The 20,160-nt window shown below is 43.3% G+C and overlaps 1 protein-coding gene across 9 annotated transcripts in view; it reads right to left on the bottom strand.

Annotated features, from left to right (window-relative positions):
* The window catches only part of auts2a (activator of transcription and developmental regulator AUTS2 a), a 352,954-nt gene that overhangs the window by 96,733 nt on the left and 236,061 nt on the right, over nt 1-20,160 (bottom strand). For all 9 annotated transcript variants that reach the window (XM_061740173.1, XM_061740172.1, XM_061740176.1 and 6 more), the window contains one exon: nt 16,016-16,045. In XM_061740173.1, coding sequence (XP_061596157.1) covers nt 16,016-16,045 — 30 coding nt within the window. The remainder of the gene's footprint in view (nt 1-16,015; nt 16,046-20,160) is intronic.

The following is a 20,160-nucleotide window of genomic DNA, read 5'->3' as shown; positions in this document are numbered from 1 at the left end:
ACAGATGCTGACTGGGGCAATATGAATAAAAAAGCTGATGGAGTCAGTTTGCTGCCATGAGGGCTTGAGCATGTCAGTGGAGCTCCCGGGTCAAAGGCTCTTATTTTGCCCTCCGAGGAACAATATGTTCTCATTTGTAGCATTTTGCTTCTTGATAATGTGCCAAAAAAAGAATCATGATTGAGCTCCCATGAGTGAAAAACCAAACTATGAAAGACCAAAGCCAGTATTTTTTACCTTGAGCACTCATCAAACTGCCATTTTACTTCTTTGCGCTGACCCTGGAATCGAATAATGGACGGAACAAAGGAATAACACTATGGTTTTACTCCAATGTGCCAATCACACTTGCTAAGTCCAAGCGTAACAATCATGTAGGCACTCATCTGCAGAAATCACGCTTAGACTACAATTGACTCTAAAATGAAAGGCCTGAATTAGAGGAAACAATGGTGTCTCAGTATTAATCAATGCTTCTATGGTTTGAAGTTATAATCACTTGGTTTAAAAAAAAAATATAGTGTCGAGACAAAAATCTCCTCCAGCTGCTTCTCAAAGAAATCATCTTTCTCAAATGTGGCAACGTCCTGCAGCTGCTTGATTAACTGCGCTTTCATCTGGAAATCCGAAACCGGCCAAACAACAGCTTTGCTGTGTGAAGAGGCCGAGCTACAGTAAAACAAACACGCGTGCAGACCCCCAGTCTCAGCTGCCTGTAGTGCCTCTACTCTGTACTCTGGCACTGGCGGTGGAAGATTCTCGAAGTAGAGCCCTGCTCTGGCACCATGCACTGGCAGCAATGATTTACAACAGCATTTAAGTGAATCTAATAAGCAGAGTGAATGCTTCCCGTCGCTTTGGCATGGCCCGTGCCTGGGCCCTAATCATTCAAATATTTTGGCAAAAGGCAATACCCCACTCCTCTCCAAGAGAGAATAATGAGACACCGAGCTCTTAATCACAGCAGATCAGTTCAAATAAATGAAAAGAGAATCAAAAGCATTCTTTGCCGGAGCGGCCCCTCTCTCCGTCCAAATGAGCTGACAGAGGGCCAGATCTGCGAGATGGAGATTTACCCAGGAGATGGAACAGATTTTCCATGACTCGTGAAGCACCGTCTAACCCTGGCAGACTACAAAGTAATACTAAAAGAAACAAGCTTTTGTACCATTTCTTTTGGATGTTCAATGTGGTTACATACAGTATGCACACATATACAAACACACTGACACAAATATTTTGACCACCCAAGGAAAATCAGACCCCGTGTTCGTTTTAATCAAGCACTCCTCCACGCTTGTTCTCCTATCGCACCTCAGATGCTTTCTGGAAACCCACGCAGAGCAGCGTGGAAGCTCTGACACCTCATCCAAACTCAATAATTCACCATGCTTTCGCTTGCCAATTCTTTCCTCTGCCAATCTGAAACCTTTCCGCTTGCTGAGACAGCGCTCTAACAAACGATGCTGTCAGTTAACAAGATGGAAAAACATTCTGTTAATTTTTTCTCTCCCTCCTTCCCCTCCCTTCCCCTCCCCTGCTTGGCGAGGAGTCTTGATGTGCCGAGACGAGGGCTGGATCACAGCTTGCCTGGGGGAAGCCTGACACAAGACAGGCTGCAGCTGACATGATGAGCCTTGAGACTGCTGGCAAATTCTTGTGATGTCACTTCCCCCCTCTCGACAGCTCTGACACCCTGGCACGGGCTTCTGGGTAGATGAGGAATGGAAGGAGCTGCCGGTGGAGATGGTTGCTGGGAGGAGCAGGAGGAGAGTGGTGGGGCTTGATGAGAAGAAACACTGGTACGTCGACTGCGCGGCGCTTCTGTTTTCTTTAATGTTCCCGCTTTTATCGGCGGTCGGAGCTGTCAGCGGTAATAACATTCGGAGTGAAGAGCTGCAGAGAGGATAAGCCCGGCCTGTCAGTGCTGCATCCCCTGCCATACATATGCTGCTGCTCTCTGTCTGTCTTCATGCATGATGGCATTCTCCCCAGAGAAGGAAGAGAAGCACAGAAAGGGATGGATCATCTTCAGGAGGAAGGCGGAGAAAAAAATGCTTACATCTCATCCTCACAAAAACTGGTCTGTTTGGTGCGTGTCATGCAGTACAGAGGCTGGTACACTGCTCCGAACTCAAAGATATTTCCCAAAGTACATAGTATATGTAGCTATATGCATCAGAGACCAAGAGGGTAACAAATTCAAAATAATAATAATGATAATTAAAAAAAAACAACATCAAAAATGAAGTTTTTTTGTTATTATTATCATGATTTTGTGGCTTCATGTGAGGAAACGCGTTTGGTGCTAATAACTGTCACGTCAGCCTACAGAGATGATGAGAAATATGGCCTTGTGTCAAAGCCGGTGCAGCCGACTTTATGGCTGCGAGCATAATCATTACAGAGACAAAAAGTAATTACATGCACTGAAAACATGGAAGCTGCTGCGGGTGGCATCATATGTGTGACAGGTGGTGTGCAGCATATAAATAATGGAACGTGTGGCAATCAAAAGTTGCCAGGCATTTGGTTACCAATTATCCTTCTCTTGTGAGCATTAAAGCACTGCGCATTGTTTACCGTTAGCGGACGTAATTGAATAATAAATCCCTCCCACCTGTACTGTGTGTTTGGGGAGGCAACACTTCTGTTGGGATAAATGAGCTGTGCTCTCCCTCGTCCTCTCTGGTCCTCCCTCAGCCTCCCTCAGCCTCCCTCTCTCGCTCTGACAATGAGCCTGAGAGGCCTGCCCTCGCAATGGCCATTAAAATAATGTGGCCTAACCTGAGCAGGGGTTAACCAGCTAATGTCCCCTGCACTGCTCCTCCGTGGACATGAATAATGCAGATCGGGTTTCTAAACAAGCACATAAATGAATCTATAAATCACCCCGGTCAGGGCAATCTTATTAGGCCCCCCCTCCACCTCCCCTCCACCTCCCCTCCCATCTCTCTCTGATTTGTCCCCGTCAGGCTGCTGCTGAGGGAGCTTCCTTGTATAAACATGTAGTTCAATGTCCTATTGGTTTAATTGGATGGATGTGGACATGGAGAAACTACTGTGCAGAGTTGAATTGATTATGCAGTGGATTGTTGCACCTGTTTACTTTCCATTCAGAGGTGTTTGGCATAAAGTACAACATTGTTAAACAACCTGAGGCTGATGCCAGTCTATAAATACAGTCAACAAAATATGGTGAGACAGCAATTGTCTTCTTATTGATTATCAAATTATTTTGAAATATTGGTTCACAGGGAAAAAGGAGATATCATACCATCAACTCCTGAACGTTGGCATACTTCATGTTACCAGTATTACACCAGTTCAAAAGAAAAATCCCTCGGTTGGCTAATTTAGTAGAAACTGAGATGTCGAGGTTTACAGGCTGAAGAGGAATAGGTTCTGTACATTTTTCTGTAATACTCATGCAAACAGAGAATAGATCAATATTTTCTATATTGAGTTGCAGATGAATGACCAAAACGGGCAAAACCAACACAACTCATAAATCTTTCTCAGGCATCCACTTGTCCTCTTTCATGAGTTTCACCATTCAACTCCAACATAAAGGGCCACGCACATGGCCAACAGGCAATTTCATCACTATTATCACCTCCAACACAATGAATCTCTGCCAACTCTTTTCGTGCATTCTTGATGTTTCTCACAAATCCTGAAATGTTGAAGCTGAACAGGATCCTGGGATTTACGTCTCTGTAGAAACACAAAGGAAGGATGGCGTTTTCTAAACGTACGGAGAGTGATCAGGAAACAACAGGCGTTTAGTTCACATACACAACAAACCCATTTTGTTTGTCAAATCTAGTATGCGCTCCCACATACTCTATCAAACAAAGCCACTGCTAGCTTACAGAGTCATTTCCCTCTCTCCCAATTACAAATGAGTCCATTAGTGTGTCTGTGTGGAGCCCTGTGCTGTCTCCCAGTAATGGCTTGTGAGATTTCCATCATAATCATAATGGCTCCCAGAGCAGCCATGAGTGCAGATGGAAGGTCGCTCGTAGGTAATGAGCTATCTCACCACCCAAAGGGCACGTCTTTTGCTTTGTTATTTAGAACCACATGCCTACGACTTGCAAGCGTGTATTTTGTGGACTCTCGTGTCTTTTTGTATGAAGATGTGGGGGTGGATTTATGAAAGTCAGTGAAGATACCGGATGAGATGATGCCTGGCACTGATTAACATCACTAAATTGGTGTCTGGGCTTCAACTAGAAATGTGGAATCACAATACTTGAGATGACGCATGACATCTAATACCAAATGCCATCCACACATTAGTTTGCATGTTGACATTCCAGCTCCCTCACCTGGTTGTGCAGCTTTGCAGAACAGAAATATCATTACGGCCAGCAGTCTCGCTATGACTCACCTCCGCTTGCCATTCAAGATGCATCCCAATCTTTTCCCTGGCCTTGGACTGCAGCAGCCAGCACATCTGCATCCTCTGCCAATTATTCCCTGAATGCCAGTCTTGGTACCATTTTTAGAATGAGTGTGTTCACTGCATCAACAAACTGGATGCCTGTATAGCCATGGGGCATGTAAGACTGGGAGGAATGAGCTAAAACAGACCTGAGGTCTATGCGCTGTCGTGATTTGGGTCACATCAATGAGTTGCTTTGGCGTTTGCACGTGCAAACGCTAATGTTAACAATCCATGCGGGATGATCACAGTGAGCAACACTGGTCCCAAGAGGATTGCAGAGGCAGATCTAGTCTCAGTGTGTGCTGCTTGTTAAAGCCCTCTAATGATTTTCAATGAAGAATTGGTATATTAAACAATTACTTTGTTCTTTTCACGTTTCTTTTTTAAGCAGCTTAAACAGTAACTCCATTCTGTACATAAGAGACAACTAGAACTAGACTGAAAAGATTTTCCGCAATAGTCCCTGATGATTTCCCATCTTCCATTTGAATATACTCAATTATTAATGCTGGTTAGTGCGATCAGTGGGCAGACTGCCCGGATTAAGCCCTCCTGTCCCCCACAGACCACTATCCTGCTGTACTGAATCAAAAGGAATGGAGTCTTTACTACTTATGCAGCCTTCTTTACATTGGCCATTAGGGTTTTTTAATGATAGAGAAATACTATATATACAAGGGCCAGTCAGAGCTCTCTACTGAAGTTCAACCCCCCTGGGAGGTCTGCCATATATCTTAGCTTTAATTCAAAATCATTCAGAGGCAAAATGGTGGTCGTTTGATTCATCCCTTATTACATTGCTTCTTAAGAATCTGTCAGCCAGCCTCATGAATTCATTCATCTCCATAAGCTTTCTCTGTGCCACTTAGGCCTTGTGTAATCTGGGTGAGACCCCTTATCACTTCATTTGCACAAGCAGGAGACTATCAGTTCCTGTCCTGTAACTGTGCCAGGGAAATTCGAGCGGAGGTGTTTGGATGTGTCCAGACAGAGCTGCAGTTACAAGAAAAGATTACAAAATGACATGCCATACAAGTGGTTCCATTTCACACAGCACCTTTAAAAGAATAGTGCACATCAGTTATATATGGAGTGTTTGTGGTTTTATTACCAACACTGTCATCAGTATAGATCATAATCGACAGGCAAATTTACCACCAAAAGTCATTGATGTATCGCCACTATGGAAAGAGACAGACTTAAAATAATTTAGCTGGTGCCTAGCTCCACACAACAGCCTCATAACGGCAGACAATGGCTGAGCTTAATAAGAATCAGAATGGATCCCTTGTGTGGAGGACCCATCAAGCAAGGGAATTTCATTAAATTTCCCCGGGGCCATCTATGTCTTGTACACATAATTAGAGCCCAACATGCAATGCTCCTTGTGTTTTGTCAATAATCCCCAGAGGAACAATCAGGACAAGGGCTGGACATGCCTCTGTGACCTGGGCTACTTGCAACAAGCTCAGCCACCTAATTAGAGTCCCTTTAACAAGCAGTGTGGTGGTGATGGTTGTAACGAAAGGATGTAGGTGGGGTTAGAAGAACAGCCTGAGTCCAGGAGCCGGCATCATGCATCCCTCTTCAGAGCCCCTGATCATTAGGGTTGTTTGTGGCTGCTGCCAAGAATGCTAGAACATCGTTGTCCTGACAGACCTGCTCTCCGTTTCCCTCATTTAGGATCTTCTCCTCTAGTTACTCGCTGCCTCTGTGACACAGCAGGATATTTGACTTACAGTCCTCCACAGTAGTTATTTGCTTGTTATTTCCTTGATGTATGTGCCTCTCGTGTAAAATATGTCCACCAGACATAATGGATCCCCATGGTTAAAAGTGACAAGTTAAACCTGGAGTATTTTTAAAAAGACATACAACTAGTTAATCTAACATCATCACAAGCTGTATTGTCTGAACTCAAATCTACTGCACATCAGCCAGCCAGTATCTGTATTATTTCCGTTTGGTTTTGTTTATGTTTGTACTGCCACGATGGAATAATTCCATGAAAACAACATATATACATCTTAAACAACTATAAAAAAATAAAAAAAAACAACATAAAATTGTAATGTAGGCAGGGACTGATCAGCTGAATATTTAGACTGGCGGATATAGAACTTTCTTTTTCTTCTTCTAGTAAATGCAGCATTCTGTATGTGGAGCCCTCAGATGTTCAGATTTACAGAGGGGTCAGTAAAGTCATGAATTCAGAACACTGAAATATCTTTTTTTCTGCTACACGGTGAGTGCAGTATACACAGACATAGAGCCTGAAAGGTAAAAAAAGGAAGGAAAACGGAAAATGAGGAAGAACAGCCAAAACATCTGGATAGCAATCTTGCTGCAGTCCACTGTGCATGCTCAGCATAATCACCCACTGTGCATGCCCAATACTGTGACGCTAACAATAGCTAGGAGGCTAAAAATAAAGCAAGTAAAGCAGACAGCGTGCTCTCTCTGGTATTGCTCACTGGGTGATTATGTTACTTTATGCTGATGACGGTTTATTATTGTTCTTGGATAGAACTCTGGGACTTGCTAAATTCATTATCAGCAGATCAGATCAAATTGCATATGATCCATCTCTGAGAACGTGGGAGCCTGTGTGCAGATATTTTTGACAGAAACATTTTTAAAAATTGTGGTTATTTTATATCTCCTGTGCAAACTCCATTACATGACTACCGCTATGATTTTTTTTTTTATTAGAAGTAGTACTCCATGCCACATTTTGGATTTCCTATTGCGATCTGAAAACTACAGGAGGAAATCCTAATGTAGCTGCAGTGATAAAGCCATTTTCTGTGAGCTGAGGCTGCTGTGGAGAGTGGGAAGACAGAGACAGTCAATTCTGAGGCAAGCTGCCTTTTCCGAAATCATGGGCTTGACAAAAGGGCAATGAAGGGGCAGAAGGTTTGTGTGAGAGTCACTGGCCCAGTCGCTGGGGGGCTTATGTGCAGGTGAGGCAGGCCTTGACTGACATTCGATGAGCACAGTGAGAAAATTTAACCTTGGTATTCTGGAGAGCTGTCTCTCAGCAGGAAGAGAGGGCAGATAGGGAGACAGTGAGGGATAAAGAGAGCATGTGAGAGAAAAGTGATAGGTGCTGTGAAGGCTTCCTGCATATCAACAAGGTTTTTTTTTCTCCTTTTTTTTTCCATGTGCAGCCTGTTTTCAGAGACACTGGTTTGAACCCAAGGTCTGACTCCATGCATTATTAAAGACTTGTAACTGGCAACACTGGCTCATAAATAGAGATGAGGACAGACACCCGAGGAGCCGGGGTGCTGCTTACTTTTGATCGGCCACAAATCCAGCAGCCCAACATGACCCAAAAGGTCCGCATACACAAAAAGCCAATGCCATCAGCCCTCCGTTTTGTCACTGCTGTTGCACCTCACACACAGTATGGCACCATATGGACAGGGTTCATAACTGTATGGGTCAACAGTCTTAAAAGTGCATGTGCTTTAGTCTGACTCAACATGTTTGAAAGCTTTTCTTATTTTAGTAACAACTTTTGCTAGTTCAAGGATTCTCCTGTATCAACATTAGTGACATTGTCAGAGGCAGCTAATGATGTGCCTACACTAATCATAAAGAAGTTTATCATGATCGATAAACTTATACAGTGAAAAATATCTCCCTCACGATACTTTTATCCCATTTTAACATATTTCTTTTTCCTGGGTCTCTGTCTATGACCACTTTTCAAAATTACTGCATATATTCTATGTATAAACCATTTCATGAGACTTTTCCTCCAGGTCAAGCAAGATTGGCTTTTTCTTTCCACAGTATAAAGCTTCTCAGTCAAAGAGCTTTTTTTTGTTTTTGGTTACTGATGGAATTATACTCCATTCCCTGTGTTCTCAGCCTGTGCTGGGAATTGAATCATTGCCTTAGAAACATGTTTCACTGCTGTGACTGTTTTTTCCCCATTCAATTTCAAGGACTTGGCAACCTTGTCCTATTCAAACATGTGCATTATTACATTTTATTGTTGGCCATAAATGAATGGTGAGGTTGAGCACTCCAGAGGCAAGTGTAGCACATTAGGGCTTGTATAATACCACGTCTCAAGGTAAGAGCCATACCCCCGACAACGCAGCGTTTCACCACCAACAACTATGCTGCAAGCTATCACAAAGCGTCAGCAGGAATGGTAAAAGGCAAGTGCAATGCTTGTCATGGGTATGAGAAAAGCTATACATTTCAGCACACTTGCTTTGGAATAAAGGGTAATTTAGGTGCACGCCTAAATAAATAGAAGATGGATGGATGTGATGGAATAATTGTGACACATAAAGGGCGACAGTCTTTTGAAACTGTGGAGGCCTTGACGATTTATGAATGCATACGCTTACAAATGTAAAACTTGAATGAAACTGAAATAAATGCTTTTTACACCAGATGATCTCACGGTTGATTTTCATACATTAATCAGTTCTGCATAAAGAGGACTGGGAGATTCTTTTGGTTTAAAGAGTGTGCTGATCCTGAAAATGTGACCTATGTTACTGCTGACAGTAATCTACAGTTGCAAAACCATGAAGATGTGACACAAAAATGTATCTGTAGGAATTATTTTGGCTAAAATAGACTTGTTTACCTATAACGAGAGTTTTTTTCAAAAATACTCTCGTTGACTGGTTACACAATCAAGATCAGTGTCATTACAATGAGCATGAAAGGTCCACGTAATTGGCTTTCAATGTGCGGTTCTGACTTCCAATTTGATGAACTATAAAATATACATTCTTAAAATAGAAGCTAAATTGATTCATTTATGACAACCTGGTGGAAGCACAGATTGAACACTGTCCCCATACACACATACCTTTCATGGCGAGGTCGTGTAAAATGTCACATTGACATGATATCCTTTAATAATAGAGAGGGTGCGTTGTTTTGTGTATGCAAAGTGTTTTGTCGAATTCAATTTGTTTTGAATGGAGTCGCATAACATGGATAACAAAATATGGAACGTAATTAAACAAACATTTTAACTTATTTCACCTCAGAATACGCCTGAGGATTGCACATCAAACTTACAGTGTTACACAACACGTTCTGGCACATCCCAGCAACGGCGTAACTACTGCAAATTACGCAAATACTTGCCTCGTGTTGTGATCTCAGTTCAGAAATTAAAAAAAGGGATATGTGTGTCAGTGAAGATGCCTCCATTTAATTACCCGTGTGTCAGTCAGGGAGATCTCCTCTGACCCCACCCTTGGCCTTAGACTCTGCAGTGTCGGTGCCGCGCAGTGGGTGAGACGAGCTGCAGAACGAGGGAAGGGAGGTCGGAGGGCAGAGGTGAGGTGTGTGCCTGTTTGTGTATGTGTGGGTCTGTCTGGGGGCTGTTGCTGACCTGCCCATCCATCAGACAGGGCGCATTCATCCAGCCTCCGTGATCCACCAACGCCCCCACACTACCCCCCCCACGCCTCCCCCACCCAGGGCCCATCAGCGTGGCTCTCTGCCAGGCCTGAAATCTCCACATTAATTTCTCATCTGTGGTGCCCTAATGAGCTCCGCCTGCTCGTCCACCTCTGAGACCTCACTGATTATCAGACAGGGGGCGACCATTTGTCAATGGCAAGAGGTGGCATTTACATTGCTGACCTTGCTGCCAAGGAGAAAGGAATCCAAATGTGAGGGAAAACAGCAGAGTAGGAAAGATGAGAAAAGAAAGGGAAGTACTCCAGAGCGGAACACTGTCTACCATTACAAATAGTGCAGTATGACAAAAATGATCCCTCGTCACTGAAATGAAGATGTGAGTGAGTTTACTGCTTTTCAGATATCCATATTTCTGTCCGTGCTTGCTTGAAAGCTCTTAGAGGGGAAAATCTCAAGTCTTCATTCTTCTCGTCTTCACATTCATTTGCTAACTAAATTCTCATGGAGGAATATGCTTCTTTTTCTTGCCAATCTTCGTGCGACTGGTTGGAGTCTGTGTGTGTGGATGTGAGTGGGGACTTTGGGTCTGTGGTGGCCCCTTTACAGGGAGCGGGGATTTGCTGGTTATTGGATGGAGGGGAGCGGTGTAGGTCTCTGACACCCGCTAACCTTGGCCAGGGCTACTGGGACTTTGGGGGTATCCATCAACGTGGCAGCCCTGAGACCTAGACGGGGGGAAAAGCCACAGAAGTTGCCAGGGGAGGGAAAAAAGCTAGTAAAAATTTAATGCACTCCGCAGAGCGGTCATGTCATACTTGGTTATGGAAAATAATCCCAGATGCCTGCAGTGCTAAAATGGAGCTGTAATGTGCTCGCCTCCTAACCCGGCCTGACAGCCATGATGTACGACTACCATTACCGGAAAATATCACTTCAACTAACCCGTGATCCGGCTCTGCTAAGGGTCATATTATCCATGAGGAACAAATTACACTCCCCCAAAGTAAATACAAATTTCCTACACTGACTGGGTACAAAGCACAAAGAGGGGAGGGGGCAGGCGGGGACGTTACCTATGACAACGCTCTGCAGAGTGACAAGGATGATAAAGTACATGACAAATCACTGGCTGACAGGGTACTCTAGTGCAATCAGCCTCAGCCTCGGCCTAGCGAGCACCCACTCAAGCCTGTAAACACTACTCTCTTCCTTTGGAGGGGGCAAAACACATAATCTTTTAACGCTGACAAGTTGCTCTCTCCTTTTTATTACTCATCCTTCCCACTGCGGTGGAAAGAGGGGGGGGTTTGGGAGGAGGAGGATGAGATAAAATGGTTTTATGTACAGTGCTACTGAGTGATTGAAAAACACAACTCTTTTGCTGTAATTGCCTGAGGGCAAACACAGCAAAACAATAAAGGAGGAGAAACAGCAAATATATTACCAGTTCAGATCTTTATTTTATGTCAAGGACAAACAGGTTCTATCTACTGCTCTAAAGCACCTAGTTAGATCCCTTGTCTCCAATAAGAGCAAAGCACAGCAAATTACCACACTCTGCAGCATTGCCATTAATAAGGCACAAAGCATTTTCAAAGAGACATTTACTGCCTGTGGTTACTGATAGTGCATGTAAATAATGCTTACCATAGGTGCGGTCTATAAAAATAAAGCCTACTGGCAAGGAAGAGAAAACCTGTAGTCCAATTCAGAGTCATTAATACCTTCAGCACGCAATCACACAAAAAGGTTTGACTGGCAGTTTCAAGGTGCTACTGATAAGAAAAATATCACTTAAGCATGAGTGCGTCCTGGCAGAGCAGCCGTGTGATGTTGACAATATTATATATATTATAATATGAGTGGCTATTTTAGAATATGCTTAAAAAAATAGATAAGGTATGTTTTTGTTCATAAAACGTAACCACGTTTTTTTTTTCCAAAGTTTGTCCTAAAGCAGGATGTTTTTCAGAGCATGTTGAAGGTGGGCTCAGATCTCAGAGCCCTTTTTCACAGATTTTGGTGGATGGGGTTGTCTGAGTGGAAACGACACGACAAAACAATCCTGGGATTTAGCTTCGGAGGGATTTACATCTGGCCCTGTTCAGGTGTGGGTGCGCTTCCTTGGGAAGCAAAAGAAGAACGTACTAAATAAAAATTTGGCTGCAGTGCATCAGTCGCGCCAACCCATTGGTGAACCGGGACACTTGTGGTCAGATGCTCAGAACATCTTCTGGGCCAACTTGAGGGTCAACCAGTGATACTGATTTCCCCTTCATAAGGGCATTTAGGAACCTGCTAGCAAACTAACAGCATCTTAAAATAACAACACCGGGAAGTGAAAACATCCTCATTATGTTCTTAACTCTTTTTATCTTACTTCCAAATGCCCACAATGTCTAAAAAGTCTTCAGAGATGCATGAACTTCTTCTGACAGAGGAGAAAGCACCTCTTTTAGTTTAAAGTAGCATCTCATTTGCTTTTACAGACCTGATTGAGGCATGTGGGTGGCCAATTGCTTTGCGTGTGGGGATATCTTATCCCCAGGTGTGAACAGGTGTACTTACAGCTATCCACCTGCAATTGGATCACCCGGAAAGCATGTTGATACCAGTTCTGAACAGGCCCGTGGAGATACCTGATGCTATTGAGCCTTTCTTAGTCTGTTTTGTCAACCAGCAGAGCGGAGATTCTTAACTGGGATTAAGCTGCCCCAAGTGAACGGTCCAGTCTCGTCCATAATTAATAAAACGATCGTGTGATGGTGCCGGAACCTCCAGAAGTGTAAGAGTACTGAGAGAATGCTTTGAGTGTGTTTCGGGAGAGTTGAGCTCTGTGATAGCAACGGAGATGGATGCAGAAACCTAATCAAGACGATTATTGAATATTCAATCCGTGTACAGTTTTCACACGTATCTAAGATTGTAAAGACAGAAATGGGCCTCTCCATGATCTAAGCTCTGATTGGACTGCTTGATCCTGGCAGAGAGAAAAGAACACTATTATCTGGGAGCCCTCTTACAGAAATGCTAATGATAATGCACATAGAGTTAATAATGCCGGTGATATTTGACGAGTGACTGTTGAGGCTTCCTCCCACCTGCCTCCCTGAATGCTATTAACATGTCATGTTGGAGAGGGCCCATCCTCTAGGTCACTTTATAATGAGCAAATGCTCTGACAGTTCCCAACACATGCAGACACACACTCACACACAAATACACGGGCAGGATCGTCCCTCAGATGCGAATAGCTTTCGCTTATCAGAGCCTGGCAGCTCCCTCCGACATGGTGGAGGCCTCCTACAGCAGGCAGAGCATGATTTCTCCCGGGAACACTTTTTCCATTTCCTGCTTTGAAGGGAAACTAAATAAGCCACGTTTGTTCTCATCTGAATACATTTGACCCATTAAAATGACTCTGCTCTCCTGTGTCTTTCTCTGCCGCGGCGTTGTAAAGTAGACCACGTTGCCCACAGAATGCCAATGACAGCAGTGGCAGTGGGTGTAGTGTGAAAGGCGCCTGGCAGGAGCAGATAGTGGCAGAGGTGATGAAGACTAAGGAGGGGTAAAAGTGTTGAGTGGGCGCTCCAATTACTCCCTTACATTACAAAAGACCATGTGAGTCAGCCCATGTCGTAGGGCTCCCCTATTTACTAATTCAGTCCTCTGTTACTTTAACACACAATTAATCAATGACAGGAAGGTGTAGTCGGTGCTGTTCATCAGCAGCGTAACGTGAGCCAGGGTGAATTAATACAGTCACTGGGGGGATTACAGCTTACCACGCTCGCTCTCTCTCTTCCTGAAACAAAAAGGAACTGCCATCAAGACAGGAGCAATTTAAATCGACAACACTGAGTAATGACTCAATTTGTTTCACAGTCTAAACACAACAAGCAAATGGCATTACTAAATAATTAGTGTTCTAGATCTCTAGTTAGAAGCTAGTGGCTACCTCAGAGCCTTCAACGTATGCTCAAACTGTGAAAACATGGATATTCCAAAGTTTTTGAGAAGCACCAATCACTACAGATCGACAAAAAAGGAGCTTGGAGACGCTCACTGCACTACAGATTTCCAGTATGTCTAGATGTTCATGTTTATGGTCTAATATACGCCATGGCATGAGGACACTGGCATAACTATAACTTTTTTTAAGAACCAGCACCACTGGCATATGTACAAGTCATCGTCACAAGTCAGTCATGTAGTGTGAACAGCACAACCCTTTCAAGACGAGCTCAAGTCACTCAAGATCTATTAATTGGGGGCACCAGTGTATCTTAAAATAAATACCCCCTTTTTGTTGTATGTTTGTGGGGGACGGGGAGAGGCTAATGAAAGCTCAATTAATCTTTTATAGGAAAAGATCACTCCGTCACTCTCAAGCTACAAGATTAGGAAGCAGCAGGTGATCTGGTGTTAAAAAGACAAACTCTGTATGACAAGAGCCTCTCACAGTTCACATGTCTGAGATATAACAGATAAATGAGTACTCCATATTTGCCAAAGAAAATATACAGTTTGAGCATGACACCCTTGTGCACGACAACAACAGCATGAGGCATAAACTGTGTGGGGACTGATGCAGTGATGGAAGCACAGCGGGTCTTCCTGCTGCCTTCAGAAGTTTGAAATCTGCAAGCGGGTCCAAAGATGAAGCTGAAAGAACGGTATCATTTAATGCAAGTTACCGCACTTTCCCTAGTTCTTAAATGCTGGTTACAGTTAGGTGTATTGTAGGTATAAACAATGGTGTGTCAGTCAGTTAACACAAATCAACATGCAACACAATGTATTCATATTTAACTTCTTAGCTGCATTACTGTTCAATTCTTTGGTAAGAAAAATATAATTCTGGATATAGCATTGTGTCATTAAAAAAACAATAACCTTTAACTGATTTATTTAGACGGTGTTTTAATAAATAACTATTTACGGTAGCTTAATGATTAAAAACTAGAGCAGGGATGCTTTTGTTGATTGTCATTTTACTACCATTGTGCTGCTTTGATTTATACTCAAACTTTTTTTGCTAGTGTTGCTAATGTATCACTAAATTGAACACCAATTCAGGAGGCCATATTATGATTCTTCTGAAAGATATATGTCATGACATGTGTGTGACATTTGCCAGAAACAAGAGAGACAAAGTGCGAAAGGGACCATCCAAATGTCTTCTGGGCTGCTTTATGGCGATGGAGGCAGCGTCTTAAATCCTCTGCTGGGTTGTGTCTCCTACCACATCAGTGTTACAGTTCTGTGCTAACCACTACCAAGGTACATGAAATGTAAGCTCTGGCTTGTGTCTGTGATGTCACAGCACCCTGCAAAGCTGATCTACTCATGGACTCATGACATGTTAGACTTTGGCAGCATCAAACAAAGCAAAAGAGTTGTTTTTATCAGTTATTCAGCTGGTAGTCCGTCAGACAACCACCTAACCTAACCACCAACCTTACTAAATTTCATTACATGTCCCCTTTAAATTGAGTGATTAAATATTAAATTAAATATTTGATCGTCATCAGAGCAAAACATTGTTAACCATCCAAAATGGATAAATTAATGAGTTAACTTTGAAAATCTGAAAACTTCTTTCCTCAAAATGATCGGCATGTTCCTGCCATGTAATAGTGAAAAAAGGGACAAAACTGAACATCAAAGAAATGGTTTTGTAGATCACAGGAAGACACGGTAGATCCTGACAGTAGGAGGTGTTGATTAGAACGACTGGGACGGAAATATATTCTCATTAGGGAAGCAGTGAGTTATTCTACAAGAGATGAGAAGATACACAAATAGGTAGCTGCTTAGATAGGACACAACACGTAAAATCGTAAGCGCTGGAAGCCAGGCTGAAACTGTGACTGAATGAATAATAACTGAGGCAGAGAAACCTCCACCCGTAAGCCCTGGCTGTCAGCACTCATTTAAATGTCAAAATCCAAAAAACCCAGAAGTTTGATTTTGATTTTGCACCTCATTAACTTATTTATAATTAATGTGGAATTAATTGAGACTTTCTTATGGATAATATGATGTTAATTGTAATTACATTACAGAAAGTCTAATATTTGAATACTGTTGAATCCTGATAATAGATTTTTGAAGCCCATTTACTGGTGTATAGAGAGAAAACAGGCTTACCTTGTCATCTTGGTCACTCTCGGTGTCACACTGCAGAGAAAGAGAAAGACAGACAAAGTTTAATTTGACCAAATTCTAACTTGCCTTTTGTAAATAGCTGAACTTAGCAGCTTCTCAAAAACAAGCTAATCATTTTTTTTCCCCAATTCAGTGTCACATTCAGGGCACGTTATCGCTCGGTACATTAGCTGATACGAGCATGAGAATGTGAAATGTCAAATTTGTCATCAGCAGCTGCGTCCTTGATCAGTCACTAAAACCAGCTCCGTCTGAACCTAGAAAGTCACAGAGAGAGAGCTGGAAATTCAAAACAGTGACCTCCAGCAGAATTATAATTCCACCATGTAAATGTCTGCTTGAGGCTGGCGATGCTGAAATATCAAGAGAAGGAAGAAACTTTGTAATGAAGGGAAGAAAAAAGTGGATAGATTTCATTTTTTCGTTCCAATTTCAATTTCAAGGTCCACTTAATTCTTTATCAACTAATTAGTGAGATGCTGGGTGACTGGCGGCCCTCAACGCTGTGCATATGGCTGAGATGCACAGAAGCACTGGAGTCAGTAATGAAGAAGGCACTGGGGGGGAATATGGGGTTGGCACGGTGTGTGGGTGGGAGTGCAGGGAGGGGCTGCTGGGTGGTGAAGGAAGGGTGTGAAATGACTGACAGCACAGGGAGTGAGCCACAGAAGGTCCTGCCTTTTCTTTTTTAGTATTTTTTTTCCCCCTCCTTTTTCCTTCAGCTCAAAGGTAAGTGGCTAGGTCTGTGGCTGATCTGCTTCCCAAGCTGGATGGTAAAAAGGGGCCTTGCGAGCTCAGCAAGAGCACAGCATCCAATTTACAGGCCTGTCCCACACGGCCCCAGGGGCTGCCTGCGGCATACTGCCATGATGGTCAGCTCCAACAGCTCATAAATTATGCAGAGGCAATAAACGCACTGGGCAAACAGTCCTCAGACGTTCCCCTGCTCTGCCTCTCTCTCACTCTGTCTCTCTCCATCATCCACAGCATCCCACTCTCATTTTAAAGCCAAACAGCCTTGCAGACTGTCAGAGCTGGCAAGATAACCCAGAACAATGATAGACAAGTGCTGATTATTATTACATGCAAGTATCTGATATTAAAAAAATCCATACTGCGTGCATTCGTGCGTCTTTTACTGCTCGTGAATAAATAGGTTTGTCTGTTATACATCTCTCTCACGTGGCCTCCCACAGGACTTGCTAATGCACCAGCAGCCAAGACGAACTGCATTCAGACCTCTGAGAGAGTGACATCAGTAATGCGACGGAGCACTCATTAGTTGCTCCTCTCCGTGCACAACAGACACCAAGTAACACCAGAAAACAAGAGGTTTAAATAATGGACATCATTTTAGTTTCTCCGCTATGTTGTGATCCATAAAAAACATTTTTTTTCCCCTTGTGTTCCTCTTCTTTTCTCTCCCTCTTTCCCCCTGTTCCCCTCGCTGTGCAGCCAATTGCTTTGATTGCCAAGATAGAAGCCGGCTGGAATGACTTGCCCTTGCTTGTGAAGCAAATGGAACATGCTAATGGAACTCATCGTATTACCCGATGCAAAAGTGCCATAGCTCATTACTTTAAGATAAAAGGATATCATTGTAGACGGCAAGCAGAATTGACTTTCTGTGCTGCGACTTGATGATGATTTAATCAACTGCTCTCTTTCACTTCTCATCCCTGCGCCTGTCGCTTCTGCAGGTGCCACTAAACGAACCACTCACACGGCGAGCGAGGGAGAGGAGAGAAAAGAAAAGAAATTGCTGTCATTACTTTCTCCCCAGGAATAGAGGTATGCAAATTTCCCAGAGCGACAAAAGATGAAAAAAAAAAGAGAGAGAAAAACTTAATAAAATGGAAATACCTTTATAATGAGCAACGTAAAAAAAACCTCTGATCAGACCTGACAGGCAAGGGCAGGCAATTTGCTCGTCCTTTCTGTGTGGCAAAGCTCCCTTGAACTCTCTGCTTAAGCATAGGGCAAACAGTAACAAATAATAATATCTCTAAAAAGATAAAAACACATTTCAAGCGCATAAACAAGTCGGAACTGTCACTCACTGATACGTGATCATAGTCGACTAATGTGCTCCCTCATGCAGAATGCAACCTGAGGCGGTAGAAAAGGATCCCAGCATATCTGGATTTTTCATTTCTTCTACTTCTTCTTACTCAGTCTTTCATCAGAAAAAGAGATGGAAAGCCAGTAGAAGTCTCAGCTTGGCACTCAGCCATTGGATATGTCATGAAAGATTGCTAAAGCTCATCACTAATACTTATGGAGAGGTGAGCGCTGAAATTCAGTTAATGCTGGAGTTCTTTATGGCGTGGATGTCTACTGACTGGTTAGATAAACCTGCACGGCTTACAACCTACTGCATTGTCTAAGTGAGAAAATTAGGCTTTTCAGATCAGTGAGGGCTAAGGTAGGAAATAGATGTTATTTAAGGCAAAAGTGATGTACAGTAAGGAAACCATTAGTCCTGGGAGGGGGCTGACAAAGAAATGTGCTACTCTATCCAGACCCGGTGCTATTTGCACAGTGCCAGCATTATACAGTACAGCTAAACCCTGGTGTTTAGTTTAAGTAACACAGGAATGTCAAACATTAGCTTCAGCTCTAAGAGCTGTTGATGTTGGCCTGTATCCTGAGTACTTCTGATTGCCCGCCTGCTCTCACTTGGGCCTCTCTTTTCGCTGAGAGCTCTTACAAATTACCCTACACTCTGTCCAAGCAGAGAGTCCTTTGTTTATAATGGTCTGAAAGTAGGAGTAAATTATTCTTGTACTAAATCCTCTCCAGCCGAGTGTAATGCGGGCCCAGCAGAAGGGAAACACAGGGAGCCACGGGTCGAATGCTTAATGGTCAGCTGTAGCCGTCCATGCCATCAGGGCTCAGCAGAGTCTCCTGCCAGCGCAACCCGCAAAAAAAATGTCTGTGCTAAAGAGTTGACCACATCACACAGGGGTGCGTGCAAGGCAAGTATGCCATACTCCTTTTTCCACACTCGAAGAATCCCCTGCTCCACAAATGCTAACAGATGTAGAGTGAATAAAAGAAAATCAAAAATGGGTCAGTAACAACTGCATGTTTAAGGTGTCTGATAAAGCTGTGCTTCCACTGAGCGTTAAAGAACCGTTCAGGTTGGTAAAGTGATCATTTATTTCTTTTTTTATAGTCATTTGTCAAAATGGGGCTAAAATAACGGGTACATACTATCCCACGTTTTAGAACCCTTCTGTTTAGGTACCAAACAACTGGTACTGTGTGCTGAAGGCGGGGCTAGAAACGCTGCAGTCTGTCGATTGGTCAACAAAGGAGCAATCCACGACGCGCAGAGTTGAGATTTCTAAATCCCTGCAGATCCAGGGGATCAGTTGGATCTACGGGCCGTCTCGGCCGCCCTGAACCTCTAAAAGAAATGATTTCTAGCACATTTTGTAGGAATAACAGATAGTTTACACAGGGTATTGTTTTGTTCACCATTTTCCGTATGTCCTGCACATGACAACGCACACAAAACTAACTTGCAGCTTTCAGCAATTACTGGTCAAGTTGATAGCATGTTAGCTACGCTGCGGTCGGGGCGCACATCTGCGCATCCAGATGTCTCGCAGTCTCAGCACGCATGACGGATCCAGGCTGAGAACTCAGGACCCAAATCCACAGACTTACATGACTCCACGGACGTGGACCCACAGACGCACAGCTCAGTCATATGTAGAGTTTAAAACAATGCGGAGCCAGTTCTAGAGGCTGTTCTTCATTTCTCGCTGTTGCACAGCTGTCGTATTCTTAGATGGATGCAGATAAAAGAGAGAGGAAACTTCATACTACACATCTAATGCTTAAAACACTAAGATGAGGCTTCATTACACTCTCTTTGCCACAGATGGAGATTAGCTATCAACATCACATGTGCTGTTTTGTGGTTTGAGACAACAGGCTCCAGTTTCACTGGCAGGGTTTCTGTATTTGCTTATATGGAGTCCAGGGGTCTGAAGGACTTGTTGGATCTGAGTCTGAGTAGAAGCTGATCCAAAAGGCCGTAAATTAATTCAAGCTGCCAGATTTGACACCGCTGGTGCATACCGTCCTCGGAGTGGAGAAGGAGAGGTGAAAATGCA

The sequence above is a fragment of the Cololabis saira genome, chromosome 14, assembly GCF_033807715.1.
Source record: "Cololabis saira isolate AMF1-May2022 chromosome 14, fColSai1.1, whole genome shotgun sequence".
NCBI lineage: Eukaryota > Metazoa > Chordata > Actinopteri > Beloniformes > Belonidae > Cololabis > Cololabis saira.
Note: the sequence above shows the minus strand (reverse complement) of the source record. Positions and strands in the feature narration are given on the sequence as shown.